Genomic DNA, 22,315 nt, shown 5'->3' with positions numbered 1-22,315 from the left:
AGAGTGGGGAACCACAGAAAGTCAAATACAAACTGGAGCTTATGTTTTATATTTCCAGCTGCAGCTTCATCTGCTGAATCAAGATAACTTTTGATGGAAAGAAATATATTCTGCTCATTTGCCGTGATGAAAATATTCACGTACCCTCTTGTAATTTATGGAATTTGAACAAACAAACAGACAGAGGTTGAGGCCAGCTGTGTGTGGTATGTCTAAACCACCTCACTCACGCTCTTTCTCTCCGCCTTTAGCTGCCAGAAATAAACGATGGCCTGTCAATCATTTTCCTCAAAGACTGTCTCAGTGAAGCAGCAGATCTTGGGTTTCATACTCTCTACATTTTCTCCAGATGTAAAATGCAGTCCAGAGGTTGTAACCCTTCATTCCTCAGGCCTAATGTGGAGATATAGCCTCTTTCTTCACAAGCCTGCTGTTTGGCTTGGACCTCTTGCAGGGAAGCCCCTCTGCTGCCTCTCCTTTTGATATGACTCAAAGACTGGGCAGTCTGCCGGAAGACAATCGCTGAAGAGAGGAAATGAGAAAGCCCGGAGCAGACAGTGGAGGTCTATGTGGGACAGAGGAGAAGAAAAAGACTGACTTAGCCCTTAAAAGAGTGCAGTGATTAAAAATAGAAAGAAAGGGGGCCTCAAACGAGGGGCTGGATTTGTGAAGCTCTCTGATGCTGGGCCAAAGGAGTGTGTATGCATCCATGTGCATGTATAAGTTTACATGCATGACAAAGTGGGATGCAGGAACATTGGAAGACTTACATTACCTCCTGTTACAAACGCAGTCAGGGTTTCTGTGCAGACTGGCATGCTTTTGAGCATCCATATTGTGTCTGTGGGTGTGTGTGGGTTTGTGATAAAGCCTGAGTGTGTTTCAGACAGAGCAGAGAATCACTGAAAAGCCCTGAGGGTATTTCCCCTGAAAAAAAGGAAAGCTTTCCTCCTCCCCCTCTTAGACACTCCCACCCCCCTCTCTCTCTCTCCCTCTCCTAAACACTCCAAGCAGCCAGGGACACAAAAAGAGAAGTGAAAGAGGAGCTTGAGGATCAACAGGCAGTCAGACAATTTTGTTGCTTTCTGCGCTGCACACTCAAACTTGTGGAAAGCCTACTAAGCATGCAAGTGTCTGCAGTTACTTTTCAATCACGACAACTCACTGTCATGTGGATGTACTTCAGTCGACCCTTGTTGTTGATGCACTAAACATGGCAAGTCTCTCAGCACGGAGCCCGGGGAGGCTGTCTGAAGAGGATTATCAGGACCAAAAATGAAAAAACATTTTGAGTGATAGAGGAGAAACCCCTGCAAAGATGGTAAAGTAAAGTCTAACTTTGTGCTGCTGTTTTTGTCAGTTGTTACTTTTTGGTTTAGGAGTTATAGTGCTCAACTGATCCAGTAACTGAGAGTTGAGCCTCAGCCTTGAGGTTTGGACAAGTGACTTTGTTTTGTGTCTGTAGCTTTGCCAGGCATGTGTGACTAAAATTTTAAAAGCCTTAACGCTAAAAAAAGGTATCCCAGTGCCTTTAGTTGCATTTTCTCTCTTCAAGATACTTTGATATACACTCTTTGCTCTCTTTTATGAAACCTAATCTTTGTGACATACAAAGGTAGCACAGAGCTAACGTTACTGCACTCCTCAAACCTTTGTGTTTTCCTGAGCACAGTTGGTGGGACTGTTTCACACAAAGAGCCAACAGCATCTCAAGCTTTTGAAGAGTTTACACTGACAAAGAGAGAGAGAGAGAGACACGAAAGGCATGTTGTCTGTTATTTTGCATCTTTTGATGCTCTTTCATTAGGGTTTAATTGATGCAGATGGGGCAGATACTTTCGAGAGTGCTAAGTGTTTTGGTGTGTAAATTATTTGACTACTTTGCATGTGTGCAGAATGGAATTCTGCAGTTCAGTGTTTGGCACTTTTAAAGGCTTTTACTAGGGGGCTTTTTTACAATGAGAGAAGACCTGACTAATCCTGGTTACAACAGAAACTAATTAATGACATTGCTTGAGCCATAATATGGGAATATGAAACACATTGATAGTAGTTTTGTGCAAGGTTGCCTGTCTTTGAACTTTTATTTACCACAGTTACAACAGTCAAACAAATACAGGCTAAGATAGACACAAATGCATAATACACCTAGCTTTTACTCTCTAACACTTAATAAAAAACTAATTTCTAGTTGACTGAAAATAATTTACACCGTCTCCACAGGAAAAAATGTTTTGTTTACTGAGTGCATAATTTTTCTTTATATGGAAAGCAGTTAGACCCCTAACATCTTCCCAGGCATGTCAGAATAATTTACAGACAGCAGGACGGATGTTTAAAGAAGTCCAGACATGGCCACCACTGTACTATGTCCCCCCTCACAGCACTTGTTTGACCAGCTTTACAGCCCAGATGTTTGTTTAACTTATTACAAGACTGATGTTGTTTTCCCTGACCACCCTCCAACTTCCAGTCAGGAGCCTGCGGAGTCTGAATTATTAGATTACTGTGCCGTGTGTGACCATGTGTGTCTATCTTGAGTAAACACTCACAACTATACAAAACCCAGAGCCTTTGGTTGCTGGTGTACGTTGTGTTTGCATTTAGTTACTGTGTGACAAGTACAGCACAGAGTCATTCATTCACAGGCAAGGTCAAGAGCTTTCCTCTTAAGGCTTTACAGCAGCAGCTGCCTTTTATTTGCTGTACAGTAAACATGGCAATCTGGCACAATGCTTGTATTTTTTTTCTGGTGTTTATGTCTGTTGCAGTATTCAAAGTGTATTCAAAGTTAATGCAAATCATCAAAGTGTGTATGAGAGTTGTTGGGATTTGGATGCGGTCTTGTGTTTTCTCCCTCTGGGATTCATCAGAAACTGTAAAGACGGTAATTAGCAGGTTTGTTTAAGAAGAACAGAAAGACAATGGTAAACTTAGCTTTTACGAGGCAAAACATGTATTTAGACATTTTTTTCAGTTAATCACAAGCAGAATTTATTGGTTTCAGAGTGACTTTGGAGCATAGCAAGAACATGTGCGTCAACATCAAGCATAAAGAGAAAAACAGAAGCATAGGTTGTTGTTGTGATTGGCCCGCCTTTTAAATGTCAGTTCAAAATTGACTGTGCTTTTAGCTTTTTTCCGGTCTGTATGAATGGCTGGTAGATGTATTTGGCTCCTGAGTTCTACCTACAGCTCTAGAGTTCACCTGCTGGCTGCTAAGTTTGTATGTCCATTGTTCCCTGTGAATTGGAAGCTTAAACATCCCAAAACAAGCAGCAAAAAAAAACTAAAACAGAGAGACGATTGATGAAAACTGCAGAAACAGATCTCACCAAAGAACTGTACCTTTAATATAAAGGTTAATGTAACGTGAACAGGTGGTTATGCAAGTTAGAATCCTGACATGGGGAGCAGTACACTATATCTTACCTCTCGTATTGCCTGGCTGCCAACTACAGACAAACAGGTTCACACAAAATATTTATTTAAAGATTATTTAATGTATATAGTTAAAAAAAGAATCCCTGATATCCCTGAGTATTTTTGCTACTATCACTATATCTTAAGGTTTAAGTTAATTTGTAGGGATCTGCAACATGAAACAGCTCTGCCACCATTGCCTGGATTGCAGGATAGGATCTTGCTTTACTCTTTCCTATCCAAGATTGGCTCCTAAGGCTGCTTTCACATCTTTCTTGGTAACAGTTGTTATTTCCAGACTCTAAAGACCAGCCTGAGAGAGAAACTAACATCTGTGCCACAGTGTCAACAGGCAGAGGAGAAATGTGTCAGACTCCTTTTCTGGATTGATTTCATATTAGGTCCAGGTTGTCCCTGGTGTCACTTTTGCCATTGAGAATAAATTACTGTTGTTACTGGGTTTTGACCAATCAGAATCATGTATTTAACACAGCTAGGTGATATATTTGTAGCTTTTTCATTTATTGTTATGATAAAAAATGTGCTGTAGGATCTTCAAGTGTCTGCTTGGCAGCCTCATTAAGAATTTAAAACCTGATCTGTATCATTAATCACTTTGCAGTCACAGTAAATGTCACAGTGCAATTTCAACCACTGACAGAGTATTTAAGTTAATTTGCATGCATATACCTTAATCAATTACTTACAGGAAGTTCTGACACACTATGTGAGAGTATCTTGACTGACATTGCAGGACCTGACCTGGCTTTAAGGGGTCAAATCTGTGTCTCTGTCTCTTAACAGCCACGGGACAGTCATCGGCAGCTCTTTCCTTTGCCTGCAGCAAGTCAACACATTTTTACAATACTCGCGTCTGTGCTCCCTTTTGGCAGAAAAATAATACTTCCTGCCCACTGCTCCAATTGCTGAGATACTTCCAAATTTCAACACAAGCAGACTGGGAAAATCTGTACAATAATCTAAAGTGATTTATAGAGAAAATATGTGTAATCTCAGACATCTGCCTTCTGGAGCTTTATTAACTAAATTATATCCTTTTTCCTCAGTCAGCAAGTCAAAGTTCTCAAAGCTTTCCTGGAGCTGTTAGACATATTTTCAGTGTGTTTATCATCTCTCTTTCATGAAAGTGGGTCAAATTCAACAGAGGCTGTGCAGTGTATTTTCATAACAGAGCCGCTGCCAAGTGTTTGAGGGGCAACATCCAGGCAGCTATAGGCAGTCCGCAAGTCTTTTTTCATCAGGCATTGTTTCCAGAAACATAGCTACTGTAACATTGTTGTTTCCTCCCCAGACTGTGTTTGAAAGATACTGGTCTCCAGACATAAGATAAGTCTTTACTTGCTTGAATTCAGACTTGCTGAACAACTTCAATCAAACTGGTTTGAGAGAGCATGATGTGACATCATGTCACATGTAGCTCTTTACATGTTTCTATTTTGAAGCCTAGTTTGAAATGACATTGCTTGAACAACTGGTACATAATGTTCCATCTTTCTTCCTTGTCTTGTGTTTTTTCCTCATGTGGAGGATGTCATGCATGAACTTGGAGAAAACTTTGTTTAGCTCTAGTTAGAAGAGCAGCACATGTCAGTGTTTAGTGCACGCCTTATGAAAATATTCATATTCGGACTAACTTTAAATCCCTTGTGCTGGGGCTTGAAGGATTACACCTTAATAATATGTGCTTGTAATGTTTTATATTTCTCAGCCTACTTTCTTTTTTTTATACCAGTTGAATTTATTTTATGGTGTTTGATACTCTTCAAAAAATCAAGACATCTGAAACATATTTCTGATACAGGATTGATCCAGGGACATTTTGTTATGTAAAATGGGAGCAGCTTTTGAATAAAGCCTTATGAGATAGTTAAATATCATGGTTTTGGTGTTTTGTGTGTCAAAGTCACATCCATGCCTTCAGCAAACCCTTCTTCTCTTTCTCAATTCCTTATCATCCCATCAAGGGTTTAGCAACCTTTCTTTTTTAATCCTACACCTGTCTGATCTTGAGGTTCTGTTTACAAAATATGCTAACCTGGCAAGACAGGAAGGGAGATAATCAGTCTTTCTATTGAATGCATCCACAGTTCAGAGACCTGTGGCACTCAGGCATCATTCCAGAGAACTGGTTTTAGAAGTACCATTTCATTGCATGTAGACCCTGCTGTGAGTCAGGGTTCCTGTTTTCAGAGGAGACGACAGCAGAGATTTATATCCTGTTCAGACACACTTGGTTGATTGTTCTCTAAAATAGTAAAAGACTGGTATTGCATGTCAAATGCAACCTTCATTGTTCTTCATTGTTCTTCATTGGCAGATGATTGAGTCACTTAGGAAATCAAAACTCAGCTCACCGTGATTCAGAGCTGCAAGAAAGTGGCCAATTTTATATTTCTGTATTTCAGGAATGTAAAGTTTTTTTAAAGGCAGAGAGAAAAAATCCCATTGACATCATTATGTTTCTCCCTTCTGTAGCTGAACAGACGTACAGTAGCAGCAGCAAGTTAAGATTGTGAAGTTGAGGATGCACTGCCAGTGTTTCCAACACATAACAATACATAGGCATCCTACCAAGGTTTTCATTCGCATAAAATAACTATCCCCTATCAATAAACTTAGTAGGCAATCTCTTTCTTTCTCTGTCTCTCTTTACTCCTCACATATATGGAGCAAGTGGTGTCTCAATACCTGTTCTGTAGATAACAGAGAAAAGAAAAAGGAAGCATTACAGCATTGTAATGTAAGGGGGTAATAATACACCAAGCAATTTAGCTGTTGATTCTTCCTTTAGCTGTATACATTTACTCCAACAACTGTATGATCTACAACTTTGGCGCCCTTTCAACATAAAAGCATATTTGTTATCCAAACAGGAAATCAAGCAACCTTGGCTCATGTTAGAACTAAAGGCCAAATCAGACACCTGAAACATGACAGTGCTAATATTGCCTATTCATTTCAAACTGATATATTGAGATCCTTCAAGCCACAGAGTGGATGAATGAAAAAAAAATGAATGAATGTGGGAACCCTACCAGATTAAAGCTTAACGCGCACACACCCTGTTTACTCCTGGCAGTAGTGACTCTTTGAATCATGCAACAGTTTGGTCTTGTTGAGCTCTTTTTATTGGTTAAAAGGACTGAAGATGGCTTAACTGAATGACGTGCCCTGCTGCTGAGTTTAACAAGAGTGGATCATACACAAAGGAAGCACTGTCTCACTGCCAAACAGGAGACACTGAATAATAAAGGAGGAAATAAAGTGGAGAGATTAGCTGAGACACTGGCATTTATTTTTTTTCCCTTCATGGTGTGATTACTCTGAGACTCAACATCTTCTTACTCTCATGTTTGTGTGAAAGCTCTAAAGTAAATTTAAGTTGATTTAATTTTCTATTTTTTTAAACAAGGAAAAAAAGATCAGATCATTTAAACCTCTGTTTCCTTTGTTGGTAATATTGTGTCCTTAGGTGTCATATCCCATCAGCCCTCTGTGTCAGCACTGAGATTGTTTGAGGACTGCACATTTTTGCAGGCCCATACATGCAAAAATCAGGGTTTCTTTCAGGGTTTACTGGCAGCTCTTCACTAAACTGTCACATCTGCTGGTGTTTTGGATTTAGCCAGAGGTGCAGAGACATGTCCATTTCTTATAAGGATTTCAAGAATGTCATGACCTGTAGAGAGACACCCACAAATATATCTGGCATGTCCAGTCATGAAATCTGTCCATTTCGTTAATCACTTAATGATGATATCCTGGTCAGCTCTACCTGCCTTAATCTTTTGAGACCTTTCTGGCTGATTACACAGAGGGACTGCGCTTTACACGCCTTGACAGCCTGTTTATACTATGGCCAAAACCTTATTCCTGCTTACTTTTAGCCAAAGCTTGAGGCAATAAGGAGAAACTTGTAATTATCTGCTAAATACTTAACACTCCAAAGTCTCCCAGGGGGCGAGACAAAACAAAGAGGGAGTCAACCTTTATAACAAATGCCTGTTGTCCAGCCTAGCATGCCAATTCAGGTCAAACAATGATCTTTGTCGCAGACCGGAGATATTTCTAGGGTTAAACCACAGGCGGAGTCGCAGAGAGGGAATCCCCTTGTGTTAAATGTGTAGAGGAGGCGGCAGAGGAATGCGGCCGTCAGCTGGACATCTTAACAGACCAAGACAAATTTTATTGAATGCTTCTCAATGGCTTCATTTGGAGATAACACATCTCAAAAACTGTTTCTGTCATCATGAGGAAATAGAGTTAGATGTTGTACGTACACTGATATATATATATATGCATTATAATGTATAATATACTGTATTATATAATTATCTTGCTATATTATATTTTGTTATATTACATTACTATTCTAACTACAACCCATGGTCATATTACATACAAATAGCTTAATTTGTCATTACCAACCATAATCACACCATGTCAACCTGTCACTACTGAAACATTTTTTTAATACTGCCAGTAATTACTTCTATTTAATTTAAATTCCATTCATAACATTGTATATATCTAAATTGTACTCTAGCTTTATTTATCTATTTTATTTTACTTATTTTTATTTTTATTTTATTTTTTTATTTTATTTTATGTTATTTTGTTTTATTTTTGTTTTATTTTTATTTTGTACTTATTTTGTACTTATTCTGTACTTATTTTGTACTTATTGAAACTTCTTTCTTGATTGTACTTATGTCTGGGTTGCTGTAACAACTGAATTTCCCCCCCGGGGGATCAATAAAGTAATATTTTATCTTATCTTATCTTATCTTATCTTATCTTATCTTATATGGTGAAAAATAATGTTATCATAGCTTGACTAGTGATGATGTCTGGGTGCTCATATCAAACTAAATATATCGCATCCCAAGAGTTTGTTTTAAGGAAGGAGCTTTTACAAACACAAAGACTGTACACCTCAGATGGGTGTTTTGGCTGCCTGGAACTCAAACCAGCACCACCGAGGATCTCTTTGACTGTAGGCATGCAGAGAAGGAAATTAAGTTTCTAAAAACATGTATGAATTGTGATGGTATAGTACATAGATTGCATAAAACATGGACACAGTCTCTGTGATGTATCCCACTGGTTTCTGAGTGGAGTGATGAAGTCCAACGATGATGGTGGCCGTATTGACAACAACTAACTCCCAGCTGATCTAGAAAGCAGCAAACAGGTGGAGTTGAGGCCAAGCCTTGAACCTGACAAATGGCTACAATGTGCCCACCTGTCAGTAAAATTAGCTCTAGCCTTAATTGTTCCTATGAAGAAGAAAATCACCACCATAAAGTTTTTTCCAAATGGAGAAATAAGTAATACAGAAAATAACATTTTTATGAACAATGCTCCTTACATGTCAACTTGCCATTTTAATGTAGGCTCTAATGGGGGTTATTTGGCTTTTGCAGCCATCTTCAAGTGGGTATTTGAGGAACTACAATATTTCTGACTTCTTATTTAGCTTTATTTTCTGCTAAGTAGGGCAAGATCATAATTTGAAAATAGCTTAACATGAACTGTTAACTGAGATGGTTTTTTGGGGGGTTTTTCCACATCTTTTTATAAGATTTTTGCAGATAGTACAAAAAGATGTCACACAAGAGTAAGGTAAGTCAGAGTATCTGCATAGAATAGAACAAAAATCCCCAATTAAACAGAAAAACAAGACAGACAAGACAATAGGAATAAATCCCCGTTACCCTGCCAACCCTCACCCTCCCAGCTTCCTAAGGTAGTTGTCCATTTGCGAACGTCCTGTTCTAGATACTAGTAAACAATACAAGTAGACACAGAACATACATAAGTATAAGTACACACAGTTCAACAGTTTACTGAGATGTTTTTCAACAGTAACAAACATGTAAAGCTGCCTCTCTTCCTGGGAATCTTTCCCAAGGAACTAGATATTTTTTTTGTCTTCTTAGTGTCTTTCTAGTGCAGGAAACTGGGTCAAAACAAGGTCCATGGGAACAGATGGTAGCTGTATATTTTGGCATTATATGCCTGTAGGCTCAAAACATTGTTGAGGTGATGTGTTAACAACCTATAAAAACTTGTGCAAAGCAGGTGTCGCTTTTCACGTTAGCAGACTTATTTGTCCAATCTTTATGGGTATGGAAACTCAGACGAGGAAAGGAAAATAAGCTCTTTGTAGAAACATCCATATAACAACATTTTAAACTTAAGAAGCTAAATGTTTGTATGTCTGCTGGTTTAGATGTCACATTCACATCTTATTTGGTAGTAAAAGGCTGAGTTTAATGCTCATAAAGTTTATGATTTGTACTTTTCCAGATCCAAAATTTCTTCCTAAATAAACAGTCAAGCATTTAGAGGAACCATTATTCTACCAGTTTCACTATAGTATATGTTAGATTGTCTTTATGACTATGAAGCAGGTACTTTTAGAACACTGTCTCCTTTCTCATAAGACTTAATGCTGAACCTCCAACAGCTCAGCCCTGTTTGCCATGTTATCTTGCAGTTTATTAGAGGTAATGAAACCCAGAGGAGCTCACAACACCAGCAGCTACCCTTCTTACCCTCTGTTCATTTAGCTGACTGGTCTGTTTGAGTCAGGTCCAGCTGAGATGTGCTTAGTGAAATCTCAAGAGGCTCTCACTCATATGAACATCACTTAACAAACCTCCCACAGAGAGAGGTTTAAGTCAGGCCACGGGGAAACGTCTCACACTTTTTAATTTCTTTGTTTTGAGATCCAGGAAAAGGGGCTAATATTATAAACCAGTGTGTTACCATAAAGAGGTTTAGATTTCAGATAATGTTGAAGTAATGTTACAATAATATGTTGCTGAAGTCTTGTGTCATGTTTCAATTGCAGTGATGGATGGAGTCAAAGTTTTGCTAAAGCACAACTGATAAACTACATTTGCTCAAACAACACTTAGACAATAAATTGAGTGTTTCAGGCCAGTAACTTCGCAGAGTTGTTTTTGTACAAAATATGACCTCTTGTTTATCGTTACCTCTGAGAGGGGACAGTAGAAGTCAGAGTTGAATGGCTGCAGCCAGTCTAAAACAGCTGTGATGCATTACCATACAAGAGCAAGCCTCCGAGGTATTCTGCTCTCCATTTCCTAATCTGTTGTGACAGATGTGCACAATCAGAGAACGAGAGAATTCTTTTCCAGTGAAGACATTCAATGTCCGCAAGAGATACAAGGAGCACATAAGTGTTCAAATATTGATATTGATTAACATCCAACATTCCTCATAAACTGCTGGTGAGCAACATTAGCTTATTGCTACATTTCAGATTATTATTTGGACAACATCATCTGTATTCAAAAGCACAATACCAGTTTTACACTGGACCAAACTGTGCGATTCATAGTTAAATGGTTAGCTGTGTTATCAATGATTAATGAAACAACTTTATGACCTTTGTTCCCAATGTTTCATGTCTGTCCAAGGTGCTAACACAAGCAATGGTTAGCTAAACAGCACATCAGCACAGTCCTAGAGCTTACCAGTGAGAGGTCTTTGAAGCTGCTGGACTTGTGTTTATCCAAAGCGGGTCTCTGGTCCTGGTTAGGCCATCAAGCTAAATGAGGAGGGGGCTAAAAACAGACTCTTTTGTAGGGCAAGCGAGATTAACACAGCAGGCCACTGTGAACTGATTTTATGAATAGCAGGCCTGCTGTTAGCTGCTAAGACCTGTTCGAAACCCAAATTAGTTTCAATTCATTATTTGTCTTTCAACTGACTATTATTTAATATTTAATAATATAATTTTTTTTAAGTACAAAAGTTTATAAATTGTCCCACAGTATGTGATTAAAAGAGCAAAACTAAACTTTTCAAAGCACTTTGCAGGTGCTAAATGACGAAGACTACAGCTAACCATAAAGTATTGCCAGGGCTCTCTGAAGTGTCATGCATTGGGCATGAGACACACATTTCAACCTGTTCACACGCTCACACGCCACACTTTGTATTTCTCATGCAGAGTTATTACTAGGACAACGTCCACCAAGTTGTGCTGCTTTTCTTTAAACTGTGGAACAGGTAGGAATCAAGGTGGTTTCCCGTACAGTTCAGAAGGAGCTAGCAACGGACCAGCTAATCAAAAAGAAAGAAAGAAATATAGCTACCCAGCAGCCAATCAAAAAATAGCATCATTGTATCTGGGTAAAACAACTTGAGAGCCCTGTAATGTAGATACCTGTAAGTGGTGCACCTCCATATAAAACTGTTTCCAGGTCTAAAATGCTAATGCATATAGCATCTTCAAAATGACATAGAACCGAATCCTTTTGCTGTTTTTAGATCAGAATCTTTCTCTTTTACTTAAATGACTGAAAATAACTCTTGAGTTAGCATAAAGCTATGGAAGCGGTAACTGTATGCTATTTGCTGGTGTATCATTCACTGATATAAATGGTGTTTGAAGTCTTGAACAATAATGGGAGGCCAGACATTTAAATATAGCATTGCAAACAGCAGCGGTGAGATACACAGTTGAGCTGTAAATGATCACAGATCACACAGTCTGTGCCTGCTTCATTTAATTCTGCTGATGTGATTCACTGCACGTGAAGGAGGGGCTGCTGTATCAGCTGCTAGGTTTCCAAAAATGTGCTAAAGTTTGAAGACTATTTGCCAAGCTAGCGTCTTGTGCTAGTTTAATCTTTAATAGTGTTTAGTGACGGACTGAGCTGGTGAACAGAAGGCATGTTGCTTTTCTAAATGCTTTGCATGTGTTTTGATAATATAAAGGCTTTTTACTCACAAGTGACCTGGCATTAAAAGCAGGGGAGATAATTTACTACCAAATGAAAAGTGTTTGGTCCTGGATATGGATTAAATACGAACAATGTCACACTTAATAATTGGATACATCACAGAACACACATGTTGATTTATCTAGTATGCCAGTCGTATATTCTAGCTTATTTAGGAGGAGTTACTTTGAGAACAAAAAATATATTTTTTTGCCAAGCTAGCAGCCTGGTTATTAGTATGACAAAGTCAGTAAGTCTATTGATAGGATAGGGAATGTCTGAACAACTACTGGATACATTTTCATGATATTTGGATCCTCACATTTGTCGATAATGGATTTAACCCTTAACAAAGGTACATATGTTCTATCGATTATTTTATATTTAAGCAAATTACAATGTGATTTAATGCAGGAGAATGCTAAAGGCACAAGTTTCGCCTTATTCTCATTTTCATTTTATTGCACTAACATGTTAATTTAAATTGGTTTGGGGAAACTGACAGGCTTGCCCAAAAAGACAATTTATTTGCATTTTTGAAAAAAAAAAGAAAGAAAAAAAAAAACATCAATGGTCTCTGTTTATGAGAAAGTTCTGAGTGTTTAGGTGAACGTCACTCATGGCTCAAATGGTTCAAGCTTATCCAATGCAGACCTCTGTGCATGCACAAAAATGATATTCTTGACTAACAGAGCATGGAGTCATTTTACACAGATTTATCTTCATAGCCACTTATGATGGGACAGTTCATTTTTGTCTTTCTGCTTTGCTTCTTCTTGTCACTTTGAATAAGATCAGACACTGACCCTGATCTGCTACAAATGCACAATTTAAATGAAGCATTCCCTGGCCAGGCATGAAACAAGCTGCACAGCTCATGCAGGACAGACTTAATCACCTCAAGATAAAGTTCAAAAACTCTTGAGGAGCCCCAACCACCATCCTTCTCTTGATCCCCAAAACATGACAGCGTTAGATTTACCTCAAAGCCCAAGATCAAGTGCACAGATTTTTCCACCATGTTCAGATTTGATGCTGTTTTTTTCTTTTTGCTGCAGGTTTTTATGTGCTACAGATGTTTCTTCCTTTACTGATACAGTTTATTGCTTTTTCTCTTTGTTCTTGACTCTAAAACCTATTTGACAATTCCAAACAAACACAGCCAGAGCTAGAGTCCAAAAAGATCTGTCCTGTCATTTAATAGTTGTTGAATATTTGACCTTTTTTCCATATAGACCATGTAAATCCCTGAGAACAAGTCAAGTTGTTCATGGTTCACATTTCACACTTCACAGCACTCATTTTTCTACACAGTCCCCAACTCTGACTCTAACATTGCACTGGTCAGGTCTCTAAAACATGTATCAGTCAGAAATCAACCAATAAAGGTAAAGCTATCAAAGATAGCAGAACTTTAAAACTAGGTCTTCACTTGAACACCTTGAAGACAGGAGGTATTATTCCCTATATGTATTCACTATGAAGTTAGGTTGTCCCTGTTTTAGCAATCTGCTCTTCTTTTCACTCCTTCAACTGTTGACAACTTTTTCCAGTCATGTCAGGTTGCTGGCAGGTTGTTTAACCTTGTCAAGGCATATTCATATTTCCTGTAAAATGAGAATGAATGTGCTGGAAATTACAAAGGCCATTAAAAAGCCATCAAACAAAGATCTGGACTGTGTTCAATGCTATAAAATAACTGCAATACCAGGGCATCAGTTGAATTGAATCAGCTTCAGTTATACAGTACAAGACAGTCTATAATGGAAGATTTATTCTGCTGTAATTAAATATTGTATTGTTTAAATGCCTTTGTTTGAAGACAAAGAGATTCTCCATTGAAAAGAAAGCAGGTCTCACCATTTATTTATTCCACAATGATGTCCTGTTAATTCATCATTCTATACAGAACAGCTGGATTCCTGTGATCATTACGTCATCATGTTTTTTTTATTTAATCCCCTATAACTGTAGTTGTAGGGTTTTAAACAAGTTCCTGTGGCTTTCAGACACGAGAACCTGGTGAAAGTATGTAAAAATGACAGCAGTCGTGAAAGTAATGCTTTAATATACAACATGTTTCTCTCTGAGACAAGTAAAGCATGTAAATAATAGTAATTAAGTAGAACTGTGCTATTTGTGGTTTCTCCATACTCATATGTTTTACATTTTGTTGTAACATGTACTCTTGCAGTGTCTCACAGTATACTTACAAATGCTGTTCAACATTATTTTCACACTGACCACCATCTCTTCTTGCCCCCTCAGAATCCAGAATCTCTGGACTCGTCCATCCAGAGCGCCCTCTCGGCCCTCTTCCTGCCTTTCGATGCCACGGCTTCCATCGTCCTGAGTCAGCTGTTTCGCACCATTGAGGAACGTTACCACGGTGATGCTCTACAGTGCCTGCTGGACTTCCTCATCCCTTCCAAACACCTGCTGGAGAGCGTCCAACAGGCTGCATGTGTGAGTACCTGTTCATGTCAGAGCAAACATCTGCATTCATTCAGCTTTTTAAGAATGCTGCCTGTGAACACATCTTTATACTCTTTGGACTCTTAACAAGGTGTTGTACTTGAGTATACACACTAAGGGCCCGATCTACTAAAGGTTTGCTTGTATAAAAACACGTGCAAACTTGATGGCGCGTGCAAAGCTGATGTACTAACCGGGTGCACCAAGGATTGCGTCAAATGAGCAAAATAGTACGCGCAATCCATTTTGCATGTTTGCCATCATTAATATGCAGAATACATGTAGATTATCAGAACACTTAAAATACTGGGAGGAGGAGATGCAAATGTAATCATTTAGCACCCGCAATGTGATTTATCAAATTTGCAACCATTTGCGGTCGGTGTTTTTGCATCTATATTTACCACGTTTGAAAGGCAGGTGCAAACTGGCACAGCGTTATGAACAGATGGCTGCAGTCATTGTGGCGAGAAGGAGGAATAAATGCAATGACAGACGACGGAGAGAGAGAATCTTCCGTGCGCGTGTCAACATACTTGGAATGTCAGAAATAAAAATAGTAGACATATCGTCTATCCAGCAATGCCATTTTTGAGCAGCTGGATGACCCAAGGGCTGATTTGGAGCCAGTCACAAAAAGGAGCCATGCCATATCTCCTATGGAAAAAATCCTTGCAACACTGCATTTTCTTGCATCTGGATCATTCCAGCGCAACATCGTAGTTAGTGCCGGCGTCTCCCAGTGTCCACCTGTGCATAATGAACGTTCATCTCCTGTGCTCTCCCCTTCCTCTTCATTCGCCGGCGGCTCAGTTGAAGGACCACTGCCACTGTATGACCTACCGACTGTTGTCAGCCCAGACATAGCACTGACCAGCTGCCTCGTGTGCGCAAGGATGGTGATGATCCAAGTGTAATGGCAGAGGGCGTGCACCAAATTGGACACAGCTCTCACCTCCGGTGCAATGACCTGTAACCCATCCATCTGATTTCTTTGTTGCTGCAGCAACTCCCGATCAATCTCATCAAAACAACCTGGACACCTGCAGGGCTCTGCTGAGGTGTTCCTAGTTTGAGCTGGTTTGAGGAGTGCTGCGGGGATTGTCAGAAATCTGATGAAGATTCTCCATTTAAGAAAAAAGAGATTCTTATTTTTTACGTTCATGACGGACAACTTACAAAAAGATTTTACAAATAAAAAAAACACTTTTTTTCCCAATCTCCCAATCCCGTTTCTTCTGGCATTGGTGAGATGTCTCTACTGGAGTTCACCAGTATGTTTATTTGCCTCCTCCACCAAGACCTCCAAATCCATGGCTTCTAACTTAATTTTTTCGTTTCCAGCCACTCTGCTCTCCAAAACTATCCATGGTGACAGCCGGTCACTTGTATTTGGGATCTTAGTAGATCAGGCCCAATATGTATAAGAATATTAACTAATCCCTCTAAGGATGCTGATGAAACAGTACATATGACCTTTCTTTCACGAAAAGCTCCATAATTTAAGGAAGAGCTAGTTTTGCCTATAACAGTGAGAACTGTCAGTTCAGTCACACTTCACTGCATGAGCTGAACACAATTTGGAAATCATATTTTCTCTCTGAGTCATAACCATCAAAACTATGACACACAGCCATGATTCACAGATATTTTATATTAGGTATGAGATATCACTATCTCTAAAGTCTGTAGGGGATACTTATTCATACTTACTGATTAAAAAATCCTAAAAACCACACCCTCGTATCATCTGCAGCTGAGCCACAAGTCCAAACCCAAAACTCAACCACACCCAATCCCTCTTGAGATCACTTCCTCACTACACTGACAAACACAACAACACTCTCTAGGCAGTGATAAGCAGATAAAACACTCTCATTTTAGTATCACTATGTCAAAGGCCATTAGATTAATTAACCATTTCCTAACTCTTAATTTCTGTTTCTTTTCTTAATTTGTCTGACACGTGTATCATCATCAATATTGCACAATAAAGATAATTAAACAACAAATAGAAGGGGAAAATAAAAGACAAACTAAAGATTGCTTTTTCATACATTTTGAACTTTTAGTATCAGCTAATTTGGAACGCTATTTATGTATTAGTATTTGCTCACAATTTGTGTCAAACTTCACAAATATAATTACTTCCTCTTTAAAATCCCAGAGACAACACATTATGGAAACTGTTCACCCAAAGCTGATAGTATGGTATTTACTCTTTATATCTTCACCATTTTCACACAGAGAGCTTTCAGGTGGGGAAGCTCAAATTCTCAAAGTCATAAATACATGAGACATCAAAATATTTACATTTTACTTTTTCCTGATTTATCAACAACTGGAATGACTTTAGGTAGTGTAAATCTGAAGGGACATCAGGCTATACTTGTGATTTGTAGCATCCTGCTACTCAAAGGCTAACATTACCATAATAAAGAACTTACACTTTTCCTATACTATTGATCTACATCAGTATCAAGCAGTGTTTGCAGAGTGTCTTTAGGCTTACCGTAGTACTAGTTAATGGTACCTTATGGCTTATCTGATGTGTTGTTTCAACTTCAAGTATGGTTGAATGTCCCATTTGGATGTTAGTTATATATTATTTTTTCAGTTGCTAAAAAATCTGGAAGAAGTGAAGACAGTGATTGTCACATTATTTATATTAGTACCATTTGCAAACCTCGGTCTATCAAAAGCATTTCCTTATGACAGCTCTCAGCTTCACACCCTGAGATGGACCTCAGAGTGATATAGCAGCCATGTGATAATGGTGATTTGTAAATGTTTTTGTTGCAATGTTTTCAGTCTGTCCATGCTAGCATAGTTCATTACTCAGTTGTGAATGAAATACAAAGATAAGTAACAAAAACAACACAAAATTACACTTGATTAATGCTCTTATTGGTTCTAGGCTGGATACTCGGATGTTGTTTTCCGCTATGAAGGCTGGCCTCTGTGTCTCCACGACAAAACTGTCGTCCAGCTGGCACCTGTGAACCCTTTGCTGCTGCGTCCTGGAGACTTCTATCTACAGGTAGAACCGTTTGGTGACCAAGCAGCTCGCATCGTCTTGAAAAGTCTTCTGGAGGAGGGCTGTCGAGAAGTGGAGGAGACCCCCATCCCTGAGACTTCCTACCCTTGCATCTTCTCAGAAGAATGGCTGCAGGACATCAATGAAGGACGGCATGGGACTCCTCTGTCACGCTGCTTACTTTGCACAGATCAGGGAGTCATCAAGTTACCCTGGACTCAAATTGCCATCCCAGAGTTCTTAGATAAGCCAAAAATGATGCACTCTTACCGGGAAGCTCCTCCAGCACCACAGCAGACTTCAGTACCCTCTCATTTTAACTCCTCTACTCTCCCAGTGGAAGCCTTATTTCTTCCTTCAAAAGACAGGATGTCCGCCTCTTTGAGACCTTCGGACTCTTCTTCCAAACTTGTCAAAATGGACCATGCAAGACGACTTCCTAAGTCATGCTCAAAACCTTTGATCAAACCGGTGGGTTGGGTTTCTCCAAACACCTGGGACAGACCCAACTATCGAGAGATTGAGGGTGATTATGTAGACCTGGTGGATGTCGCCAAAGAGACAGACCTACCAAATCCGCCCAGTTCAGTTTTTTTCAAACCGGTCAGACCTCCTCCTCCTGTGCCATTTGTGAATCCTTGTGGACGCACATTGCAGTTTGCGGAGGAGCCATGTACGCCATGCAGCCAGAGAAAGCTGGGGCAGGAGTACACTGATGAAGACTTGAAGTGTCGATACAGAGACTCGTATGTGGCAGCACTGAGAAACCCTGTCCCTTTTGAGAGAGGGAGCGTAGACCTCCTGGCTGCCCTGGATGAGATTGGCCAATGTGAGGAGGTACAGTTAAGACCTAGCGGTGCATTTGAAGTTCAAAAACAGGACCTTGGAAACCTTTGTAACCACTGTAATAGGCCCCGGATGAGTAATGAGCTCTGCCAGAACAGACACAGCACTGAAGCAATAACAGAAAATGTTGTATTCAAAGAACACACAAGTTTTGAACCAGAAAACCTTATGAAGGAACCACCCATGGTCTTAAAATCAACCCCTGGTTTGAGCTACAGTCAGAAAGTTCAGATGAAACTTATTTCCCAACAATCTGGACACAAGGCCACTGTGCATCCAGGATCAGTGGAGTCCCTTGAGAACTGTCATGGTGACATTAAAGCACATCAAAGTGCAGAGGTGGTGAAGCCATCAGGGAAACACAAAGTAAAGGTCAGGTCTCTGTCCACTGTGTCCGAAACCTCCAAAGGAAATCCACCTCTCTACAAGCTCAACAACAGGAGCCACAGTGATATCTGCCCTGAAACTATCAGCAGCATAATGCAATGTAAGAAAGGGGAACTATTGGATCAGGTGACTCAGAAGCTGGAGAGGAGGAAATCGCCTAAAAAAGGTAAGCAGAGCAGGCACGTTAAGGCTTATCTACCAATCAGATAAAATCTTTCTTCTTCCTTTTCTTCTTTGTAACTCCCGCCCACACACATAGTATTGTTTTTACTGCTCACACAACCATTTATCATGATCTGTTGCTCAATTCTTCAAGGGCCACTAAACATTCATGTCAGACAGATTGATTGAAACTCGACCGTGACCTCGCGTGCTTGAGGGAATGTGCTCCACTGAGGGTCACAGTTCATAAAGGCTCCTTAGAAAGAGGGTTCAAGGTTCACAGTCCAGGCTCGGGTATGATCTTCCTCAAGGGATTCTTCCTCTGCTGTCTGAGTTCCTCTGCAAGTTATCCCCTTAACCTAAGGAGTGAACGGAAATAGCAGGCTGCACCTCAAAGAAAGGAAGGGCCTGAACCCCATTGGGTAAAAAGAATAAGCAGAACATTCCTCTAATATAGAGAGACAGAGTAGCATGCAAGAAGGAGGTTTCAGTGTCCCCTGCATTCGCTGGCATGCACCCTCATGCCCTCAGAGGGGCATGTGGAGATCTCAACTGGAGACATGCTTGTCATGGACTATTAGAGTAGAGAAGAGGGAGAGCACAGACGAGGCATTGTTAGCTGTAAGGAGAGGCCAATTAGGATGTCTGAAATCAAAGCTAGGCTTGGTAGCTGGGCCACCGCAGTGTTTTGTGTCCAGTGTTTAGAGGCTGCCTGCGCACAGATGTGCAGCTGCATCCAAGTTAATAGAGAACTATAAGGAGTAATAGATGAAGACCTGATTCAGTCCTATTGGAAACAGAGGACAAAGGTAACTGGACCAGTCTGACTGGTTAAGAAATGAGAAACAGAATCCATGCTCACTGACCTTTTATTGAACTGCTCCAGTTAAGCTTTGATACAGCTTACTGTATATAAAGATGGACAACATGTCTCTACCTCTTTTCCCTGTACAAAAGTGTAGCCAAAATGACCCCCTGACCTCACCCTCAGCTATGGGCTCATATGTTAGTGTTTGCTATGGTACTTCTTATTGCCCTCCTCTGCACTATCAGACTGGTGCACACAGGACTGCAGGAGCTGCATTCGTCAACAGAGCTGTCAATCATGACATTACACCCTTTGTTTTGTTTTTGCATCAAATGACTTTGATAACAAAACTTCTCAGACTAACGATCCCTTGCACTTAAAACAGCATAAGAACTAACAAGACAGAAACAATGTTTGGGAAAAAAATTAATTGACATGCATATTAATAATCAAAAGAATGTGTACTTTATGACTTAAATTGATGCCAGCCAGTCTGTGTGTGTGTGTGTGTGTTTGTGTGTGTGTGTGTGTGTGTGTGCGTGTGCGTGTGCGTGTGCGTGTGCGTGTGCGTGCTATTATCTTTTAAACTGTGTATGTTTGAGACATTTTGTTGACTTTAAAGTAATTGTGTTTGTGTTTTCTGACATGCAGACTTTCAGACAAGTAGGAGTGAAACTCCCTCCTCAATGGATGGACCAGACTCAAAACTCCATAACTCAAAGATAGAGAGGCTGTCTTCTCCACAAGGTCCACATCAGTTTATAAGTTCTGACAAGCTGCACTCCCCACAAACAGAGGAATCAAGTTTCAGACACATCAGTGGTCTTCTTGAACTGGGCATTATTTGTTTACCAGGTACTTGATATGTTATAACCTGAGCACTCAACCCAATAATGCCTTCTGGTTTATTTATTTTGTCTTCTTCACCCCAGTGAGCATTTTTTCTGTTGAAAACATTGTTATTCTATTGAAGATCTCAAATATGGTTCAAATTGAACATTTATTAGAGACTGTTTGAAGATGTTCATTAAATGTCTATGTTAGGACCATATTTCACTGGAAAATGTTCATATGTCACAGAATTCCTCACAAAATCGCACACAAATGCCCTTTATGTTTCTAATTCCATCCTGTTTATATTGCGGCTTAAATTATCATATCACCGTCAAGCGGCAACCTCCGGTCTAAAAATATGAGTCCAATGCGGAATTGATTGACAGGCGGGAGGCTTTGAGGCTCAAAGCCCGCCTCTTTACGTCACAATCGCTCGACAGCAGTAATATGGCTGCTGTTGACGATTGGCCTCAAAACGGCGCTTCGGAAACAGATGGGTGAAGTCACGGATCCTACGTCCATATTTTATACAGTCTATGATCACAGTCCATCAAAGTCTCCACCAAAAAAAACAAAAAAACTAATGAAGTCAAAGGAATTTCTTTAAAAATATTCTGCATTTCAGTCCACTGCTCACCACCATCAACCATTGAGCTCTGGTGGACATATAGGTCTGTCAGGTATTAATCAACTGCATCAGCACCCAGGGGTCTACCTACTGTTCCAGTTAGAGCTGTGCAGTTCAAGTACCAGCTCATGCACAGTCGTCTTTGTTCTTCTGAGGAATTTTCTCTGATGTCTCTGAACCTTCTTGATAATATCACACAGCCCACTGATTACTATATTTATGTTTTTGTATAGAAAAAAATATGATGAAATTAAATCATCAAATAGATAGGATTTATCAACCTCTGAAAAATTACTTTGGAGTAAAAACCATCACAATAATCATTTCCACCCCAAATACTTTGATTTGAGGCAGAATTAAAGAACACAGCACAACTTTCACTAAGTCATTGTTTATCCCACTGTCTAAACAATTATACATTGTTAAGATTTCCTGTGTTATGTTACCCCTCAGGCAGCAGGGACAGGACAGGCAGGGCAGTGGTCGAGGTCCATGCAGGCAGACAGGAGTGGAATTCCCCTCTTGTCTCTGCCCAGAGTCTCTGTGAATTACTGCTCTACTTACACTCCATACCAAGGTACTGAAAACAACAATAACAACAAGCTATCTCTGTTTCAAATATCTGTAATTAAGATGGCCTTTTGGAGAATGAGTCATTCTAGGAGGGGAAAATGGTATCCATATCCTGGCAGAGAGGAGCTGTTACTGCTAGCTTACTGTGTAGCTCCTGTGTGTGCTGGTTTGCAATATTTGAGCTGACCACAAGAGGGCAGGAGAGCACTGCTTTAAAATGTCTGTAGACCAAAGGAGACTATGATCCATGCACTTGTATATCTTAAACAATATGTTTTCTATGACGAACCTCAGTGGGTATGTAAAAACGTATAAAATACATTAAACAGTACAATGAACTGATTACTCATGTGTTACAC

At 39.7% G+C, this 22,315-nt stretch overlaps 1 protein-coding gene across 1 annotated transcript in view; it reads left to right on the top strand.

Moving 5' to 3' along the window:
- The first annotated feature begins 999 nt into the window (after positions 1–999).
- Positions 1,000–22,315, top strand: part of LOC117810631 (triple functional domain protein-like) — a 35,286-nt gene continuing 13,970 nt past the window's right edge. Inside the window, exons 1-5 of the mRNA XM_034680587.1 lie at positions 1,000–1,321; positions 14,475–14,672; positions 17,599–19,117; positions 20,573–20,776; positions 21,837–21,960. Of these exons, the coding sequence (XP_034536478.1) occupies positions 1,319–1,321; positions 14,475–14,672; positions 17,599–19,117; positions 20,573–20,776; positions 21,837–21,960 (2,048 nt within the window). The 5' untranslated portion in view covers positions 1,000–1,318. The remainder of the gene's footprint in view (positions 1,322–14,474; positions 14,673–17,598; positions 19,118–20,572; positions 20,777–21,836; positions 21,961–22,315) is intronic.

The sequence above is a fragment of the Notolabrus celidotus genome, chromosome 1 (genome assembly GCF_009762535.1).
Source record: "Notolabrus celidotus isolate fNotCel1 chromosome 1, fNotCel1.pri, whole genome shotgun sequence".
Classification (NCBI taxonomy): Eukaryota; Metazoa; Chordata; class Actinopteri; order Labriformes; family Labridae; genus Notolabrus; species Notolabrus celidotus.
This window is presented reverse-complemented; position numbering and strand designations above follow the sequence as displayed.